A 19586-nucleotide genomic window follows, 5' to 3' on the forward strand; every position below is an offset into this window, starting at 1 on the left:
ATACCACGTGTGTCCTGCTGAGTGTAAATGTAATGAAATCACCAAGTTTTTTCTGAGCAATTGCAAAATGTGGGATAATGGATAGCCCTCTTAAAAGTTTTGGAGGTTAATTTAATAAAGATCTTGGAAGAGGTTACATTCACTGCATTGATGATGCTACGATGACTGTGTACTCGGGTAGATGATGTTGCGCTTTGATTGTAAATGGGCTACTGAGCAGTCATCTCTCATCATCCATGCAGTATGCACACATGGTGTAGAAACATGTATGTACGTGTTTTACATGTAAGTAACAAGGATAGAATTCCACTGGTGTAATACATTTGCATCCTATGTTGTACAATGTGCTGGTATTTTATGATGTAAAATTAGCCTTAAAGTTAAAGTGGTGTTGTGTGAACAAAAAGGTAAAAATATACATGTACTGTACATGTCTATCTGCCAACATGCAGAAGAATTTCTGTATAATTATTAGTACCGTATTTCACATCATCAAACCTCTGTGTTAGGGTCCAACATGGAGATTGTTTGAAACCCTTTCTCACTAGCACCTACTCTTGTTTTACTATACTCTCGAGGACAATGCTTTGTGTTTCTCTTTGTCCCTGTAATATAACACTCTCCCATACACTAAGCTCACAAACTTAATACAGAGGACCGTTTCCAACAAAAGATAGGGCCTACAAAATCCAAAATTTATTTAATCTACGGCTGACCAGTATACCGTACACATTGGTGTAACTGTGAGCAGTATGCCTTGTAGTATTATGTCTTGTGACCGAGTCCCGCGTATTGCTTTCAACTTGTGATTGAAGTACAATACTGAAAGGCAAGACAACAGTGTGAAAAGATCTTAGGCCAAAAAAAAAAAATGGTGTGTTTATGGTAACCCGACCGACCTGGAATTTTTTCAGCCAAATTACCGACCTCAAACTTTTTGTTGCCGTCTTAAAGGTTGATATTGATCATTTTAAATGAACAAATTTCAAACATTTCAAGTACTTTTAATTATTTGCCACGAACATAAACCATTTCCACACTTGAAACTCACCATGATTTGACACGTGCGAAAATTGCGACGATCTAATAACTTGAATTTTCAAACTATGAAGTACGACTATTTTTGCACAAATGCATTGGGTTGAACTGGTGCGCCTGGCCGACGGACGCCAGAACGAATTAATTTGGAATGAAATGTATCGATTGAGTATCTTGAGTGCTTGAATAATGTATTTATACAATTTTTTTTGCGAAAGAACACACATGGGCATGCAGAACTGAAATGAAAAAAAAAAATTACAAAATAAAGTTATTTCCCTACCTACCTACCTGGATTTTTTTCAGGCCGTAACCGTAAACACACAATTTTTTTGTTTGGCCTTATCATACACCAGTACCATAAGTTACATCTGAGCTCTCTTGTCTTGACTGGCTAGCAGTGGCTAGCTAGAGGGAAGACAGCTTGATGCAAACGGCTAATTCAAACAAATCGGCATTTTGGCCCCCTGGGTACCCATTACTTTCTGGTGGGAGGCTGGTGGAAGCAATCAGTTGCACAATGGCCCGCCTAGGGACAAGCAATGCTGTTCCACTGTCTAGACTTCATTTCATATGGTTCACTGCACGGAATTATGAACCAAGGCTTTGCACAGATTTTGCAGAATTTATGGTGAAACAGTTGTCTGTGAAGTTACTAAAGAGTGGGTTGTAAGTACAGGCATGCAACTTTTCCTCGGATCCGCTGATTTCCTCGTATTTTGCTTCTCATAAATGCCATTACAAATTGAAAAACACTGCACAAAGTCTTGTGTGGTTTAGAATTTCCCCGTTTTTTCTAAACTCCCAGTTGCATGCCTGTACGTGTAAGTAGCAGTTTGTTGCCACAGCATTTGTGTGCACATGTATGTATACGTGGGTTGATTAGCCAAATTTCAAACAAATTACAAATTTACAAACAATAATATTTTAAGCGAACTACCCAAACTATTGTTTTTTAAATTTAGTACACCAATGTGAAGGGTACACGTGTACACATTAATGCTTCTTTTTAATAATCCCCTACATTTCTTGTCTAGGGGGCATAATGGCAATTCTTCCCTGGTGCCTGTAATTTGCAACTTTATAATCAATACAAGACCTTATTTTTAGCAACCCTCTCTATAATATTCTACATGGGGGGGGGGGGGGGGAGACCCCTAGTACCCATGGTATGTGGGTCAGCCAGTGCCTGGATCATGCATGCAGGCTCATGTTCCTAGTTGGAGTTCATATGCAATGATCTACAATTTCATATCAGATTTCCAATTTTCGCACCAGTCCCGGCATGACAGGCCCATGCATGTAGATTTACGGCAGCTGTTGTACATATGGAGCAAAGGTCTACATTTTAAGGCCTGTGCTGAATATTTGATCACATCCACTGAAAATCCAAACAGCGTGCATTTTCTGATTTGAATATTTGAGAAGATGACGAAAGACATACATTGTAGGCCTACCGGTAGATGATATTTTAATCGTGTATAAGTTGCGAGGTTAAATTTTCAAATGCCACATTTTTTGAGACAGCTAGTCACTTATTAAATTATTAAAATATTATACACACATGATTTGAGATCTTCAAATCCAAAAGGGAATATTATGATGTTCGTTATTTTGTAAAGATCATTGTCAATTTTCGACAGGGGTAGGGGCATGCAATATCATAATTGGCACATGTACATTGTAGGCTTAAATTGGCATGTTTCAAATATGTGATCAAATCCAAGTTTGAATAGTTGAATAAGAAACTAGTAGAAAATGCACACCACTTTTTCAAGCAACAAAGCATCTTCACAAAAAATGAATCATCAAATACATGTTATGTAACAATTAAAAGAAAAACACCCAACACCATTTTGAACCTAATTTCTTTCCTCTGACACTCCTCCCCCGAGCCCCCCTTCTTTTCTTTCTTTTTTGGGGGGACACAGAAATGCAAAGTGTATACACGTTGCATAAATTTCTTGCATAAAACATACATGATTTTCTCTTGTGGTTTCATAATTTGTAGCAAATTTTCAAGTGCCTGCTCATTTTCCAGGAATTGGGAGGGTTGACAGCAAGGTCAACCAGTGAAAGCTAAAAATATACCTGGGGTCATTCAACCCCCTGATTGGTGGCTGTTTATCATGATGACAGACATTTGTTTGTTTCTTGGTTGGCAGTTGGTACCATTGTGAAAGTGCTGCCAAGATTGTAAGGTGATATGTACAGTCATTGTTGGTGTGGGCGTTGTGGGATCACAACATTGTGCCTCAGGCAAATTATGTTCTAAATGGATGCATTTTGATGACAGCAGTACATGTGCACTGGTTGTAATGCAATTTGTTTTTCTATGAACGCAGGACCTTTGGCTGATTTCTACTGTACGTATACGTGTGAGTGTTGTTGAATTTGATTTTTGTGCGATAGTTTAGCCACAAAAAGTTGTATTGTAGCCATGATACATGATGTACATTGTACAATTTTATCATTGTGATTTCACATATTTTTTAATAAACAAAAGCATCTCTACTCCTGATGTCTCCTAAATGTGTTAGGATTAAAAACTTTTATACGGCATATATAATGTACATAACAAATATTAAAATGCTGAAGAGAATGCTGTATTTTCTGAGACAACAATATTCTAGGATCTCAATTTCAGTTCAAAAGTTGCCAAGTCATGTTTTGAATTGCGAACAAAAATAAGCATCCGGGACACGTTCTCATTCAGACTATTGCAGCTGCGCGATGTCGCGCATTGAAGTGACGAATTGTAGCAACTGCATGTGCTTGCACGTGCCCATTCACGGCTTCGCCAAATTAAAAACGGACTGCATTGTGATTGTGTAATCTAGAAATTTCCAAAATGCGTCTTTATGCATCTTTGGAAATATTCTTTCTGGCATGCTGTCACTGGCATGCTGTTACTTTGAAGAAAACAACACAAGAAGGTCAACTTCACAGGGAATTTCATGGCATTACCATCTTTAAACCAAATAAGATTTTTAACAATAGTTTTGTCAGTTACTTTTTGGATAGCTGCAAATGATATGAAAGTGAACCCACATATATGCAGAATATCAGGCCAGTGAAACAAACCCTGATTTTCAGTAACTTTTGTTTAGACAGTGTCTCACAGGGCCTTGGATACAGACTTAAGCCCAGTACCGAGTATAATGGCCAGGGGTTGGACTGGGGGATGTTTGTGACCAAAATCTTAGAAATAAAATGAGTGAAGAATATTTTATTCAACATTTGTAAAACATAATTTGTGTGTGTGTGAAAAATCTGGTGAACTGAAACTATGTTCACTGAAGTTGGGATGGATCAGGCCTGAGAGAGGATCACAGTGTTTGATCATGAAACATTTCAATGAGATCACAGTGTTCATATAGAAACTCTATTAAACCAACCCCATTGTGTGTGTAGTTTCATCATGGGACAGTTTCACTCACTAAATAAAAAAAACCACTAAAGTCCCAGTACATGTTTTTATATCACTGTTGGGTTTTGCAATATTAAAAAATTTCCCCCAGACTGTGTGATTCTCATGTCAACAAAGGTTACACCTCTATGTTCCGACACCCCTATGTTCCGACTGCACATATTCCTATTCCTAACCCTAACCCTAACCCTAACCCTAACCGGGAGTAACACAATCTAGGTTGTCGGAACATAGGGGTGTCGGAACATAGAGCAGTCACCTCAACAAAGGCTTGAACAATATTTTGATAATACGTACCGTGTAGTGTTGATTTTTTTCTTAAAACCGAAATGATGAATTGAACAATACCAAATGATGAATTGTTAAAACACCGAAAAAGTTTGTATGGAATTTGATTTGGCCCTATACAGGGTGAGTAAAAAAAAACCACCCAAATGTCGCGCGTGGGACCATTGTTTTAGTGAAGTTCTAAATGGAGCACTTTCAAAATCTAGGATATGAAAGCTCAATTCATAAGCTTTCTTGAAGTACAAGAATCATTCAAATCACTCAAGTACTTTTCAAGTTATGGAATTTTAAACACAAACACCGTTTTAAAGTTTTGTCCACGGATCACAAAACGGTAAGTGTTCTTTCAGCAAAACGAAAACAAATCACATAGAGATGCGTGTGAATTGTTGTCGTTTTGCTGAAAGAACGCACACCTTTTGTGTGATCCATGGACAGAACTTTAAAACGGTGGTTGTGTTTAAAATTCCATAACTTGAAAAGTACTTGAGTGATTTGACTGATTTTTTGTACTAAAAGAAAGCTTATAAATTGGGCATTAATATCCTAGACTAAATTGAAAGTGCTACATGCAGAACTTCACTAAAACAATAGTCCCAACATTTGGGTTTCGTGTTTTTTTGACTCACCCTGTACATTTACAGGGCAGTGTTCCCTGTATTCAACTACATGTGCTACACTTTTGTTATTTTGATGACATCCGATAGTGTAATACACAACCCACATCATGATAGACTCTCAAAATCCATTGCCACACAAACTAATGTCAAATGCAATAATAGTCCCAGGAGCAATTAGCTGTTAACAGTTGTAATGGGATTAGTGCTCAACCAGTCAATCTCTTGATAAGCAATTAACAACTTCACACCAGTGGCACTGTCCAATTCATTGAATTGTCTGCTTGAATAGTTACAATAGGCAGAGGTTGTTAACCTGGATGTGTTTTTTTTCTGAGAAGTATTTAGGGTGAATCACAATAGACTGGATACAGTTCTTACAGTTCTGTCTTTTTATCAAGAATTGCTCGTGAACTCTGTCTCCGAGATTTGAATTTGTGCACGCACACAACTTTGCTGTTGTGGACTTTGTACGAATACCGGGTAATTGTAGAATGTTCCCATTTGTCATGAGACCGTTTAAGACCATTGCTATATTTAGGCCACTACATGTAAGTAAACACTTTAGTTGTGTGTTTCATCCCTGTAATTACGACATGCCCAAAGTTTTCAACATTTTAATTTAATTTTCCAAGATACTGATCAAAGTCACTCTTTTTGTTTTTGTTTTCTAAGGTGTGTTTGGGTTTTTCAAAAATGTATTTTACGTTGATTGTTGAAATGTCCTGAGTTGTACACTTATATAGGCCTACATGTATGTAGCAAGAAATTTATGTAGAAATTTACAATCTCTCAGTCTCAGCAATGTCTGATCATTGAGTGAACTGAGTACCTAGCAGTACATGAACACCTACCGGTACACGTTTGTAGCAATGAATGTACCGGTAGCCAGGCATGCAACTTTTCCTCGGATCAGCTGATTTTCTCGTTTTTTACTTCTCATATGCCATTACAAATTGAAAAACACTGTACAAAATCATGTGTGGTTTTGAATTTCCTCGTTTTTTTTCTTCTAAATTCCCAGTTGCATGCCTCATGTACTACATACATTTCCAGGAATCGTTTTCTGTGGAAATTCCGAAATTTTGAAACATCCTTGATTCCTAACCAAGAGGGCTTGATGATAACATTCACAGGCAACCACTGGTAAATTCTACACGTGTACAGTTACCGGTACAGTATGCAAACAGAAGAGTTTTAAAATATTCCTTTTGATGGTTACCGGTACTTCTAAGTACTGGTACATAATGTTAAAGGGAATATACATCATTTGCTTTTGCTGTAATTTTCAGAAATGGATGGAATTGGGGGGTTGGAAATATAAAGCAAATATAGTTACACTGACTTTTTGGAGGTTTTGGGTTCGAAAATGCTATAAAAACCAAGAAAAACGATAATTTTCCTGTAGTCTGGTTCCCTGACTCCATATAAGAAGAAACAGAGCAGTTTACATACATTGGGGAATTGTAAGGTCAGGGAACCAGTCTAGCTGGCTCGTACCCGTTCATAGATTTGTAATCGATTGCAAACAAGTGCAATGGTCAATTAGGGCCAGTATTTGAAAAAAAGCCAGTTGTTTCCAACGCTGATCGGCCGATCAGCGTTGGAAATTGATACAAAAATACCACTTTTCTTGAAAATGACAGTATACCAGGTGCCATAATTTTACAGGATGCTTTAGACTGTCATTTACCAACATCCTATTAAGGTATTTCGTAAAAACTTGGTAATTTTATTTTTCGATGTTTGCAAATGTTGTATATTCCCTTTAATGTTTAACAAAGTGGTTAACAAGTACTTACTTTAGACCACAAACTTTTGCCCCATCTGATTACACTACTGGTAGTCTTCAATAATATCCAAAAGGGTTTTGTGTTTACACATGTCCATGTGTGCGTGTACTGTATCATGAGTCACCCACCATAATAGGGTATGAAAGGGGTATGAGTGGGCTTGCTTGCAGGAGGGCCATTCACACTCACAAGGCCAAATTTAGCCTATTGTTGACCCTGTGATGATTAAGTTGGGGAATCCCATCAGGAACCCACTTAATTGTATGCAACTGCCAAATAGTTGTGACATCATGTACGTATTTCTCATTATGACATCCTGCTAGATCCTGAATATATTCATTTACATTTTGTGATCATACTGGGAATGAAGTAAAATATTCAACACTACTTGTTTAGCAGCAGGTCTACTTATAGTCTACTGGTGTGGAGGTAAGGAAGTTTAATAACTGTACTGCAGTAAAAGTTACAATCGCAGTTAAAGCTTTGCTCCATGTACCAGTACATCTTGTGTTCAAGAAATTTTCAAATTCTTTAGTAAATTTCAGGATTTTTTTATTACAGTTTTGTAAACTTTTTATGTAGCTCATGGTGCATACCAAGCAGAAAAACTAGATGGAAAATTGCATGTAAATTATGTGCATGTAAGGAACTGACAGTTTTATGGAGATACATGCATCATGTACATTGTACAAATGTCTGTATTGACCGGTATGTCCACAAGAACACGTGTACCAGTACGTGTTGGTTGTCAAAGAGTATGTTTCCAGGGCAAGATTGTGCAGTCTGCTTCTCAGTTTTTCTATTTTACCGGTTCTTAATTAAAGGCTTGTATTTTGTTAAAAAAAATTGCAACTCAATCATAAAATTGACTCTCCTTCCCCAAGCAATCACGGTCTGTAATCTCACCACAGCAACATCATGCATTTGTTTACATACATTATAACTTGTAAGGCAAATGAGTTTGATTAATTGAGAAGTTTGCTGATTAACGTTCTGTTTCTGACCTTAAGTTTTTGTGTTATAGTGCAGGGTTTTTTGGGTGGGGGTGTGGTGTTTTTATTTATTTATTATTATTATTTTTTTGGGGGTGGGGAGGTCTTTGTTTTAATCACTTGATTAACCTTCCTGCTATTTAAGCAGTCACAGGCAGTCAAAATTCACTGCCACTTCCCACGCTATTCATGTACGTTTAACAAAGGCTAGTCACCAGCAGTCAGATCACATGTTAAGCAGGCACTGTGTCTAGTCAAACTGGGTCAACAGACAAAGCAGGCAAGTTGTGGTCACAGCTGTTTTATCACTCACCCAGAGTCAAACCATATCTGTATCAAGTTACTTAATCAGTCCAAGGCAGTCAATCCTACTTTATGTGGGCTGGGAATTCTTACCGATTGAAAACAGTCACTATTGATTTTGACTGCAAGGACTACTTGGCACAGAATGTATGTTTGTAGGAGGAAAAAATGTTTTAATATGAACACTTGCATGTTTAGTTTTTCAAAAAAATTGTGCTCCACAAAATGATGTATACTTCTGTATCAATGTCCATTTCCTTTTTTCAGTTCCACATGCCTGATTAACCACCACAATCTATAAAAATAACTCCCTCCGCAGTTAAACAAACCCATAAATTAGTAGTCAGCAATCCACCAGCCATCTGTTGGTATGAAAAAGAAGAGAGGACAAGAACCTGGGATGCCCGCCCAAAAAAAAGCATTGTGTGCAAATGAGGGAAATGTTGGGTATTGCACCACCACAGAAATACCCAACCAGTGAATCACCGTACAGGTCCACATATGTGCATCGTATCGATCCAGGTGTTCCAGACAGGATATGAACTGGAACAATAACAAAGAAGAAAGATTCTGTGAACGCCTAGTGTTGACTGACTGTCCGTTGTTGACATTGTAAAGATATCTGTCGTGCACAATTTGAGTACATGTTTTGCTACATAGAGCAAGGTACATGTATTCACTGAACCTGTACATTATCTTAAAAAAAAAAACTTCCCAATTTTCTTTTGAAGACTACAAATTATGCATAAAATGTAAAAGTTTGGACGTGAACCTGCCTTGACTGAAAAAGAAAACTCCAGGCCCAGCCCCTAAAATATACCCTTTTTAGTGAAAAACATTTGTTGGTTAGGGGGTCACTGTCAGAAATTTTTATCCCTCTTTACTTCTAGTCTAGGACCCTAACCTGCTCCAAAACGTTATTCCGTTTAAATCGTTACAGTTTTCATGTCACATACACATTTTTCCCTGGTTTGGAGATTGAGCTCATATGTACCAATATTTTGTACGTTGAAATGCACGCTAACTATAGCCTACCCGTGAGTTAAGGAATAAATTAACAGTGATATTACAAGGTACGGTACCAGTAATTGAACAAATCTGCTGGTAATATTTAGGAGTGGAAAACCTTGACTTAAAAAAAAAAAACTATTCAATATTGGTTTAAAATTAATTGATTACGTTTACGCGTACAAAATGGAAAAGAATAAATAAAAACGGTACACTTAATATGAATTTACATGATTTGGAATATGGCTACTCTTGTTGAGCACATGTACGTGTACACGTATCCATCTGATACCAATATACATGTGTAGTAGAGATGACATTTTAGTAATGTAAACATTACAAAATTATTGTCCAGTGACAGAATTGAGGTAATGGACTGCACTCTCCACGTTGAGAGAGAGCGATGCCTGATTTGCATAATTCATCATTTCTTGGAAATCTGGCGCTCCATTATGGAGATTGCAATTACTGCTGGGACGTCGTCTTGTATGAAGGCAGCACTATGGTCTAAGCCAACATCGTAGCTGCTTTTCTGCACATGTACCGTATGTTCAGGTGTTGGTTTTTAATTTGCCAGTTTTACTGATGTAAATGTGAACAATACTATGACCGTTTTCATGATCACAAAACTGACATTTTTCATTTCTAGAATTAGAGCAAGCAGGATAAAACTGTATGTGTTCAAAACAAATTTGGAATTTAAACTTTTATGAATCCATGTATCGTACATGATTCCTGCATGAATACATACATGTATGCATGTCTACACAAAATATGTACATGTATGTACACATGTGCGTGTTTATGGCGTAAATTGAGGACACACACGTGCAACATCATCGATAAAACGAGGACAGAAACCGAATCGAGGACTCCTCAGTTGGAAAACGTGTACAAAACCTATGAGAGCTGTTGCGAAAGAGTACAAAAGGAAAAGGGAAGAGGACCCAAAAAAAATCCTTGATTTACACCATAAACAAACTCGTGCGTACATGTACGTACATGCTGCCCATTTTCACTGTGCATTCTACTGTACTTTATGTAAGTTGAGCATGTGAGTACATGTACATGTATGTTGTACTGTAGAGGGAGGTCCTTGCTCTATGGTTGTACAGTACAGTACATGTTGGCATTTGATTTGTAGTCATCACTCTGTGCACACCTTACATACCGCGGTTAGGCAACCCTGTATGTTCAGACCTACACACATCCTCTATGCCTCAAATGTCACAGTGATGCACAAGCAGGGAGGAGCGGTCGGCTCAAACGTCAGAGGGAGAGAGAGAGACAGGAGATTGCCCCGGCCGATGAGCGGTAAGATGACTCATCCGTTTCTCTCTCTATCCTCATCTCATCTTTAAGGATGCGGGCAGTGTGTGATGCAAGAGGCAGGATGTTCAGCCCGGGAGGGGTTTTTCTTGATAAAGACTTCATCATTGAGTGGAATGCACTTGTACACCTGATGTTGGATGCACTGATGCTTGTGTAATTTTTTTTTTTCATCGATTCCGGAGAAACAGGATTGTTGGTGGCACATCCTGGTATCAGCTTTACAGTATTTAATGTTCTGCTCCTTGTGAAAGAAGATCAGTTGACATCAAGGTGTCCTTAAGAAAAGTGGGTGTAATTGAAAAATTCAATGCAATTTAGTAGAGCATACTACACACACTGTACATACATGTGTCAAGGAATGCGGTGCTTTGAAGAAGGAGTGTACTCGTAGGTATTGAGTAGACTGTTGTGTTTTGATTGTTTTGTCTGTCCATGTATGATGTATATGTACATGTACAAATGTACATGCATGCATATTTCCTTATAACGTACAGTATTCATGTGGACATGTATAAATGTATGATGTACATGTACAGCCATGTACATGTACATTTACGTGTGTGCAGTTTTGCATTTCATTTTATACAATGTACACTTGAAACATCATTATCTTACCGGGAGTTTTGCAAGTATCGGTACATGTAAATGTATGTACTGTGCTGAACATGAAGTACATGTACAAGTACATACCTACATTTCCATATGTACAATGTTCATGTTCAGTTCACGTACCGGTACATTGTAAATATCATATTGTGTAAGTATCCAAAAAGTGTCTAATACATGAAGTGTGCAAATATTCAACCTTGGAAACTCTGCGCATTTCTCTGTATGATGTCTGATTTTTAATCATTTTTGTTTGTTTGTTTTTAAAACTTTGGATGTCTTTCCTTTACAGACGTCACCAATTAATATCTTTTTATTCTTTTTGCAGCAGGTTGATTGAGAAACTACTGCAATTCTGAACTCTGACTTCACTTAATACTTTCCGATGTTGTGCTGATGATTAAGAGGTAATCATGGACACCACGCCAGATACAAATCATCAAGCAGCAAACATCCGGCTGAATGCCGCATCTCAGGAGATGGAGACCTCCGGTGAGATACCCTACATGGACGAAGATGAGCCCGTCCCATCTCCACCATCCTCCAGATCGGGAACTCTTAAAGCCCGCAAGAACTCCAAGGGCCGGAGTCCCAAATGCTCCCCGATGATGGTCAACAAGGAGAGCAGCATCCCCATCGTCAAGAAGGAGGCAGAGAAGGTCATGGAGATGTTCCTCAAGCGGCGGAGTATGAGCATGAATGATGCCATCCTGCAAAAGGAGTTCTTCAGTCAGGAGAGACGGAGGAAGAAAGACCGAGCGCCGCGCAATAATACGGTGTCTATATGCTCCACTATGAGCACTGACTCCAGCGACTATCGCAACAGTGGAGATTACGAGGAGGCAACGCTAACGAGAAGCAAGGGCAGTTTCAGCCGAGCTTTGGAGAATTCGATACTGCCGGGAGATGTGAAACGGGAGCAGTCATCTGCCGACGATGAACTGTCATCGTCTGATCATGAACTGGACAAGGAGAAATCTCGGTCAGCACCTTCCACCCTGCGCATGCAGGTTGGCCGGGTGACTGAAGAAGACATTGAAAAGCTTCGAGCGGCTGGTAATGGCTATGCCCAGCACGACAAAGATGGCGTGAAGAAAGAGCCGAAGAAGAGAGACATACCAAAAAGGCGTAAGAGCCTGTTGGACAAAGCCAAGCAAATTATCCGCTCTCCTAGCATGCAGAGAAAGCATGATCACTCAGAAGAGAAGGAGCCTCCTGCTGGTCCCAATGAAACTTCTGCCAGTCGGTCCAAAGTCCATCAAGAAATGAAACACACTGGCTTTGCAAACAGGCTGAAGAGGACATTTCGACGAGACTCCCGCAAAAATTCCCTGAAAACTGAATCCGAGACGAAAACTCCCACCCCACCCAACTCGGCTTCTGCAGAATCTAAGGACGCAGCCAAAACGAGGCGCTGGCCAAGCTTCCAGCTCAAGAGGAAACCACGGAAGAGTGCATCAACTCCCACAGACGACAGCCTCGCCGGTGCTACGCCCTCGGATACCACCTCAAATGCGGACTGGGCCTCAGTCAGTGACTATGACCACACCCAATCCATGACCGAATTTGACCGCAGGAAACTCCTCAAAGAGATTCACAATGGTGTTCAGTTGCGTCGTGCGCAGACGGCTGCCGGCAGCGATTCTCAGCTTCACTCCAGAGAGGCCAAAAAATTGCCGTCCCGGAGTGCAAAGGAGCTAGAGGCCAGCGGACTTGGGTCCACAGGCACTCAGACCCCCTCCTCGGTTCTGTCAAGTTCCCAAGAGTCTGGGATGTCATCTGACTGGTCATCGGGTGGGTCTGGCCAAAAATCACAGAGACCGAGGAGTCTTAACTTGACAAGATCAAAACGGCATGAAAGAAACAAACAGGGACTTAATGGCAAGTAGTAATTAAATCAGCCAAATCTTTCACCTTTTAACATCCCAGTGTTTCCCACACAGTACAGGCAGGGTGATTCCCAAAAAAAAAGGAAACCCTAAATCCATTTCTGACAATTATAGCAAAAGCAAATGTTGTATTTTCCCTTTAAAATTCTGTCCACGGATCACAATAAAGTAAGTGTACTTTCAGCAAAACGAAAACAATTCACGTACATCCTTATGTGAATTGTTTTCGTTTGCTGAAGAAGCACTTACCTTTTTTGTGATCCGTGGACAGAACTTTAAAACGGTGGTTGTGTTTAAAATCCCATAACTTGAAAAGTACATGAGTGATTTGAATGATTCATGTACTAAAAGAAAGCTTATGAATTGGGCTTTCATATTCTAGATTTTAAAAGTGCTACATGCAGAACTCCATTTGAGTTTCCTTTTTTCTTTTACTCGCCCTCTACAGCCATCATATGACCTGCTGACAAAGTACATGCAAATTTCCAAATTGTGAAAGACGTATGACATTGATGCTGCCATCAGTCACATTATGTTTGGATTTAGGATTATTCAGTATCTGTCATAGATGTTTCTTTGATGTTTGTTACTGCAAGAAATTTATGTGTGAGTCATGTAAGAGTCAAGTTTTGGTTGTACACGAAAAGTTTCACTTACGATGAATCATTTACCATTGAAAACTGCATTTTATCACTCAGCGAAAATGCAGTACGGCAATCCGGAGGTAACAGGTTCAAACCCCACTCCAGTCAAATTTCTTTGTTCAACTTTAAAATTATTATCTTAAAGTGCAGTTATGTTTGTTTCTGAAGCTCCTTTGTCGTTTCTTTTGCAGATGTCTTGAAGTTGGATAGGATAACCCCGGGTCATGTCCGGCGAGACACCGACACAAGGCAGCCTGTCATGCCCACTGCAGAGGGGGACAGGAATAGCCGGGACCTTGAGTTGGATGGAGTAGAAGACGCTGGGGATGATATGAGTGGTAAATCCAACAAACAATTTCTGTATGAATATGGTGGATCCCATATGCACAAGTTAACAATTGTTGTTTGCTGTGATATGGGATATGACGTTTTTAACACCCGAGGGGCGCATAGCATCCGAGGCGAAGCTGAGGGTGCATAGCACTCTGAGAGGGTTAAAAACGGCATATCCCTTATCACAGCAGTCAACAATAGTTTTGTCCTTTTGTGCCAATAAGCCAAAAAGATAAGAGTTGAAACTTACTGTTTGAAAAATAAATTAAATCACTGGGATGTAACCTATGATAACTGAAGGCTTTGATGTCCTGCTGGACTTGAGACTGAGCTGTTGACGTGGCAGGTTCCACACGCGCGCGCGCAGTGAATGCAGTGTGCGATATCACTGATCTCCACTGATTGGTCTGTTGCTTTTCCTAGTTATTTTCTGATATTTGTGCATCAAACATTTTCGAAAGAAAAATTTTCTGCTAGCAACTCCATGAAATAAGACCAAGTTCAGGCTTATTATTTAACGTGGAAAATATCGTCAGAATCTTCTCAGAGATATCTTCCCCCCCCCTTTTTTTTAACTCGCAGTTGGAGGAGGAGACGAAGATGCCACACTGCAGCGGCCGTCCAAGCGAGAGAGGGAGGAATTCTACAAACGAATCGCTGACCGGCTTGCCCAGATCGGAGACCGGTTCGTGACAGAGTACCAGGAGGGTGTTGTTGAGCCCGATGAGTCTTCCGGATCCGACGTGAGACTCAGGGCGAAGGAGCTAGCTGCGACAGCTGCTCCCATGGAGACCAGTGCGGCCACAGCTGCAGGTGGTGCAGGTGAGAGGGGTGCAGACAGTAGACCTTTATTTCTGCTCAAGTCTTGTTGCTTGAATTTTTTTTTAACAAGGAGAAAACATTTCATTTTCTAACATTCATCATCATATCTGGGGCCAATTTCACGACGCTGCTAAGCACAAAACTTTGCTTTGCACTAAAAAGTCTGGCTTATAATAGCAGGTTACCGGCCAACATTCCACGTGATGTATTTTGCTCGTGATTAGTATTCAGCTGCTGTTTGCTTAGCATGAAAATCACATGAAGTTTTGGTTGATAACCTGCTTTTATAAGCCAGACTTTTTTTGAGCCAAGCAAATTTTTTGTGATTAGCAGTGTTGTGAAATTAGCCCCTGGTACTGAGCATTAATTTTTTTTCGAGGTGCTTACCTTACATAGCCCACTTGTTAAAAGCCACATCAGATCAATTGCAATTACCCTAAAAATTACATAGCAATTTAATGATAGAAATCTTGCTCTGAGTGAAGATAGGATTGATATCAAATGCACTGTAAACATTATCCCATTTAGAAGAAAAGTAACATTGAAGGTGGTTCCAGAATCAAATCAAATTTCAAGCTAAGGATCAAGTTACATGGAGCTCCCAACATTAGGCTATGTTTAGTTTAAGAATTTTTACTAGTTTTGTTGCTGTTGTGGCGTCGGACTTGGGGCAGTGTAATTTCTCACTGTGAAATTGTGGGGTGGCGTAATTTCTCACCGTGAAATTGTGGTTGCAAAGAAAGGCTTTTGTGGGAGGATTCTTGTTACACAGTTTTCCAGTGGTTATGATACTTTTTTTGTATCTGAGTATGGCTTTTTTCTTTTTCAGAATCGGACGAAAGACTATTTGAAACCATAGGTGGAAGGATACGAGACCACGTGGATGGTTACCGAGCTGTAAGTGCAGTGAAATGAGTTTTGAGGCCCATGTTTGGGATTGCATTTTAGGAAAAGTTTGCGACTTTAGTCTCCTGAATGGTCAAGGCATAGATGCACTGACCAAACGTGAACGTCAACAGTTCGGGTTTGGCAGAACCATTTTTTTGGATTATCAGTCACTTTTCCGCAAACTTTTCCAAAGTGAAATCAACCAATCACAGCAGGGCTTTGTAACTACTTAGGCTACTGTGTTCAATTTATCAAAGACTTGGAATACACTGTCCTCTATCATCAAAAATACAAAAAAAAAAAAAAAACCAACAAGCTTCTTGTATAACCACACACTTTAACCACAAGCAGACAAAAAAAAATGCACAAAGGCGGCTGAATCATTCTGAAATATAATTCTAAACTATCTGCATCGTGGAAAGATATTTCATGTACCTATGGGCTCCGTGCACAAGTACCCCATCAACGACCAGAAAAGGAGAGTTTGGAGTGACCTAGACTGTTTCCCGATCCATCCACTGCGTATTTCGAATGTATCCCAAGTTATTGGAGGCAGGGATTAGTCTCGGAGACCATCTCCAGTTGAATTCGAACGTATTCGCGCCGACGACGCCTGACGGTGGCAAATAGCTTTTGCACATTCAGGAAGTCGCGCGTACTTCGCACGCGAACCAATTAAGTACGCGCACGCTGTGTGTCCCGTCCACGGAGCTCTCAAAAGAGGTAAAAACGCGCCCGCTTTTGTTGGCGCACGGAGCCCATAATGCAGACATGTGCATGTAAACTTCTGCTTTGTCACATGATACTAACATTTTGGTAAACTGTCCAACTACTCAGCTGGCTTTGTTTTTGATTAATTTAAAAACAGATTGAAGATCTGGCAAGGGCACAAGCATTATCAAACTTCTTGTCTGCTGTGGTGTAGTCCATGGCATTTTGTATGTCTATGGTGTGCATATGGCACCTGAGGCAAAATCTATTGGCACCTTAATGCCATGATATAACAAGTAAAATATAGGTTTTCCCGGCCAATTTCCTGAAATGTTCATTCACTTCTGAAAATCGGTCATTCATTTTCGTCTGAATATGAATGCATATCTTTAATACCATTTCAATTCAACGAAAGTTCAATCGTTTGCATTGTCTGTGCATTCGGTTTTGAGAAACAGATGGCCAGTTGCGTTACCTGTGCATTCATTTACGCAAGCATACCGTATGGAATACAATTTCGTGAATGTGCAATCAAAAGTGCGTTTTTCTCATTCAAAATAGCAGATTACATCACAGAACATAAACTAAAAGTGAAATAGAATGGTCAATGTTTGAAATCGCCTTCTAAAAGCAAAAAAGAAGTCTTGTAAATGAATCTGAATGAACATAAACGAAAGGTGCTGCTAAATCACTTTATTGATTGAACTGAAATGGAATCGAATGCTCTGGTAGCGAAAATGAAACGCGTGTTCAGAGCGATTCTCAAATTCAGACGAAAATGAATGACCGATTTTCAGAAGTGAATAAACATTTTAGGAAATTGGCCGAGAAAACCTATAGTTGGCAGAACTTAACACTGAGTAGCTCACCCGGCCGTATTTCATCTCATTTGATGTGATTAGGACAGATTGATTTAAATTTCAGTTGGGTCAAAAATATATATAAGTGGCATTTTTAACTTTCAGTTTTCATCAGGACAAAAGTTTGGATACTTTTTGTTCTGTTTTGGTGGGATTTAGTGTGATTTGATTTAGTTTTGTTTTGTGTGATAATGATTTGAGTTTTCTTTGATTTGACTGATTTGTTTATGTTAAAATCCCCCCCTAGAGTGAGGTGATTGTATTTGAGCTCCTAAGGTTAAGTGGTAATCTGATCGAATTGCCACTTTCACCCGACATTGATATCTCCAGGGTATGTTCAGTCCGATTCTGTTGCAATTATAACCAAATAGTTGCTTGATCCATCTAGCTGCCAGCTTTTGCACTTTGACACCCACTAACACGCGGTTGTACATGTCATTTTTCATCTGCGTTTCATCTGCACCGTCTTCGTGCAGTGATTTTTAACACCGGGGTGACCAAGTTTTTTCCTTCTTTTCCTCTTGGAGCACTGTGTGGATTGGGTTTGTTAATGCCTTACTGATCCTCTGGATTTTCACCAGATTCTAAAAAAAATCTTAAGCTAACCTTTCAGGCCTAGACTGAATTTGTCTTCATTTTCGTTCTGTCAAGGAATTCTTCTCTCATCAACATACATTTAAGAAATGAACTGGAAAGCATCCAGAGAGCGCAAACCTCAGTCAAGGCTGAACAATTCCCCCGCCATGTTGTCAGTACACCCAAACAAAGTACTCGCATATCCATTGGGCTTTCATATTTTGTTTCACATTTCCCGCTCCCATAACATCAAATAGGCGAGTCCATTGACCTTTTGGTTTCAATACATGAGCTATGCGCTCAAAGACGGCTTGCTGCATTACCACACACATCTCTACACAAAGCATATTCGCACAAAATGGTGTAGAATCCTTTAAAAAAATCTTGCATCCAGACCCAGATCCGGATCACTTCCAAAATCTAATCGATTTGTACTTGTACCAAGGACCACCCTTTTAAAATAATTCCGTGAAAATACGTCCATAACTTTTTGAGTTATCCTGTTAACAGACAAAGCAACAAACAAGCAAACAAATAAGCAAACCAACGCTGATGAAAACATAACCTCCTTGGCGGAGGTAATAATACAGTAAGACTGGAACTGCAACATGTAAAATGTACACATCTACCACTGTGTTCCTTTGGAGTGAAAGGTGGAGTTTGTTCAGAGGTTCTTTCCTCATCTTCCAGCACCTTTGAATTGTATAATGTACCCATTCTACTGTGTGGATTTATTTGGTAATCTCTGCTTGATCAGACCATTTTTTATTTTCGCTTTGGGTAAACTCTTTAAAGGTAGAGTCCATCATTTGTAATTTGTGCGTTTTGTTCATTTTGAAGCAACCCAAGTGCTCCAAATCTAAAGAAGGGTGCTGAACAACTAACCTGATGAAGTGTTAGCTCAGTGAATGATGTATATTCTGAGAAAACAATATTCTAGGATCTCGATTTCAAATCAGAAGTTGCTGAATCATGTTTTGAATTGCGCCCAAATTCAGCATCTGGGACACGTTTTCATTCAGTCGATTTCAGCTACGCGAGGTCGCGCACTGAACCGATGAATTATAGCAACCATTATAGTGGGTCATGTCAACGCTTGCACTTGCATCGCCGAATTAAACTGCTAACAGAAATTTACAAGAATGTATCTTTAGATGCATCTTTGGAGTTGGCCTTCTTTCATTGATTTTTCAAAATGACAGCTTGCCAGAAAAAAATAATTGTACAGGGAGTTTAATCCCATTACTATCTTTAAAGCAAGTATGCTTTTCATCATTAGTTACATCAGTTACTTTTGGATAGCTGCAAATGATGGCCTGTAGCTTTAACTTTATCTGCTTCTCGTCTGTTCTTCAAGGAATAGCGCAAGATATTTTTTGTTTCCAGAAATGAAGAGTTGGTCAGTTAGTTTCGTATTGTTTGACTAAGTGGTCAAGGATTTATTCACATTCCTTAC

The 19586-nt window shown here is 39.4% G+C and overlaps 1 protein-coding gene across 4 annotated transcripts in view; it reads left to right on the forward strand.

Moving 5' to 3' along the window:
- Window positions 1-19586, forward strand: part of LOC119742089 — a 29443-nt gene that overhangs the window by 3155 nt on the left and 6702 nt on the right. For 2 of the 4 annotated variants that reach the window (XM_038218113.1, XM_038218114.1), the window contains exons 2-5: window positions 11736-13288; window positions 14132-14278; window positions 14856-15095; window positions 15925-15992. In XM_038218113.1, coding sequence (XP_038074041.1) covers window positions 11821-13288; window positions 14132-14278; window positions 14856-15095; window positions 15925-15992 — 1923 coding nt within the window. In that variant the 5' untranslated portion in view covers window positions 11736-11820. Of the gene's footprint in view, window positions 1-7427; window positions 7596-11735; window positions 13289-14131; window positions 14279-14855; window positions 15096-15924; window positions 15993-17801; window positions 17886-19586 lie in introns of those variants that run through there. The other 2 variants (XM_038218111.1, XM_038218110.1) reach the window with 2 other exon arrangements.

The sequence above is a fragment of the Patiria miniata genome, unplaced genomic scaffold, assembly GCF_015706575.1.
Source record: "Patiria miniata isolate m_02_andy unplaced genomic scaffold, ASM1570657v1 HiC_scaffold_5, whole genome shotgun sequence".
NCBI lineage: Eukaryota > Metazoa > Echinodermata > Asteroidea > Valvatida > Asterinidae > Patiria > Patiria miniata.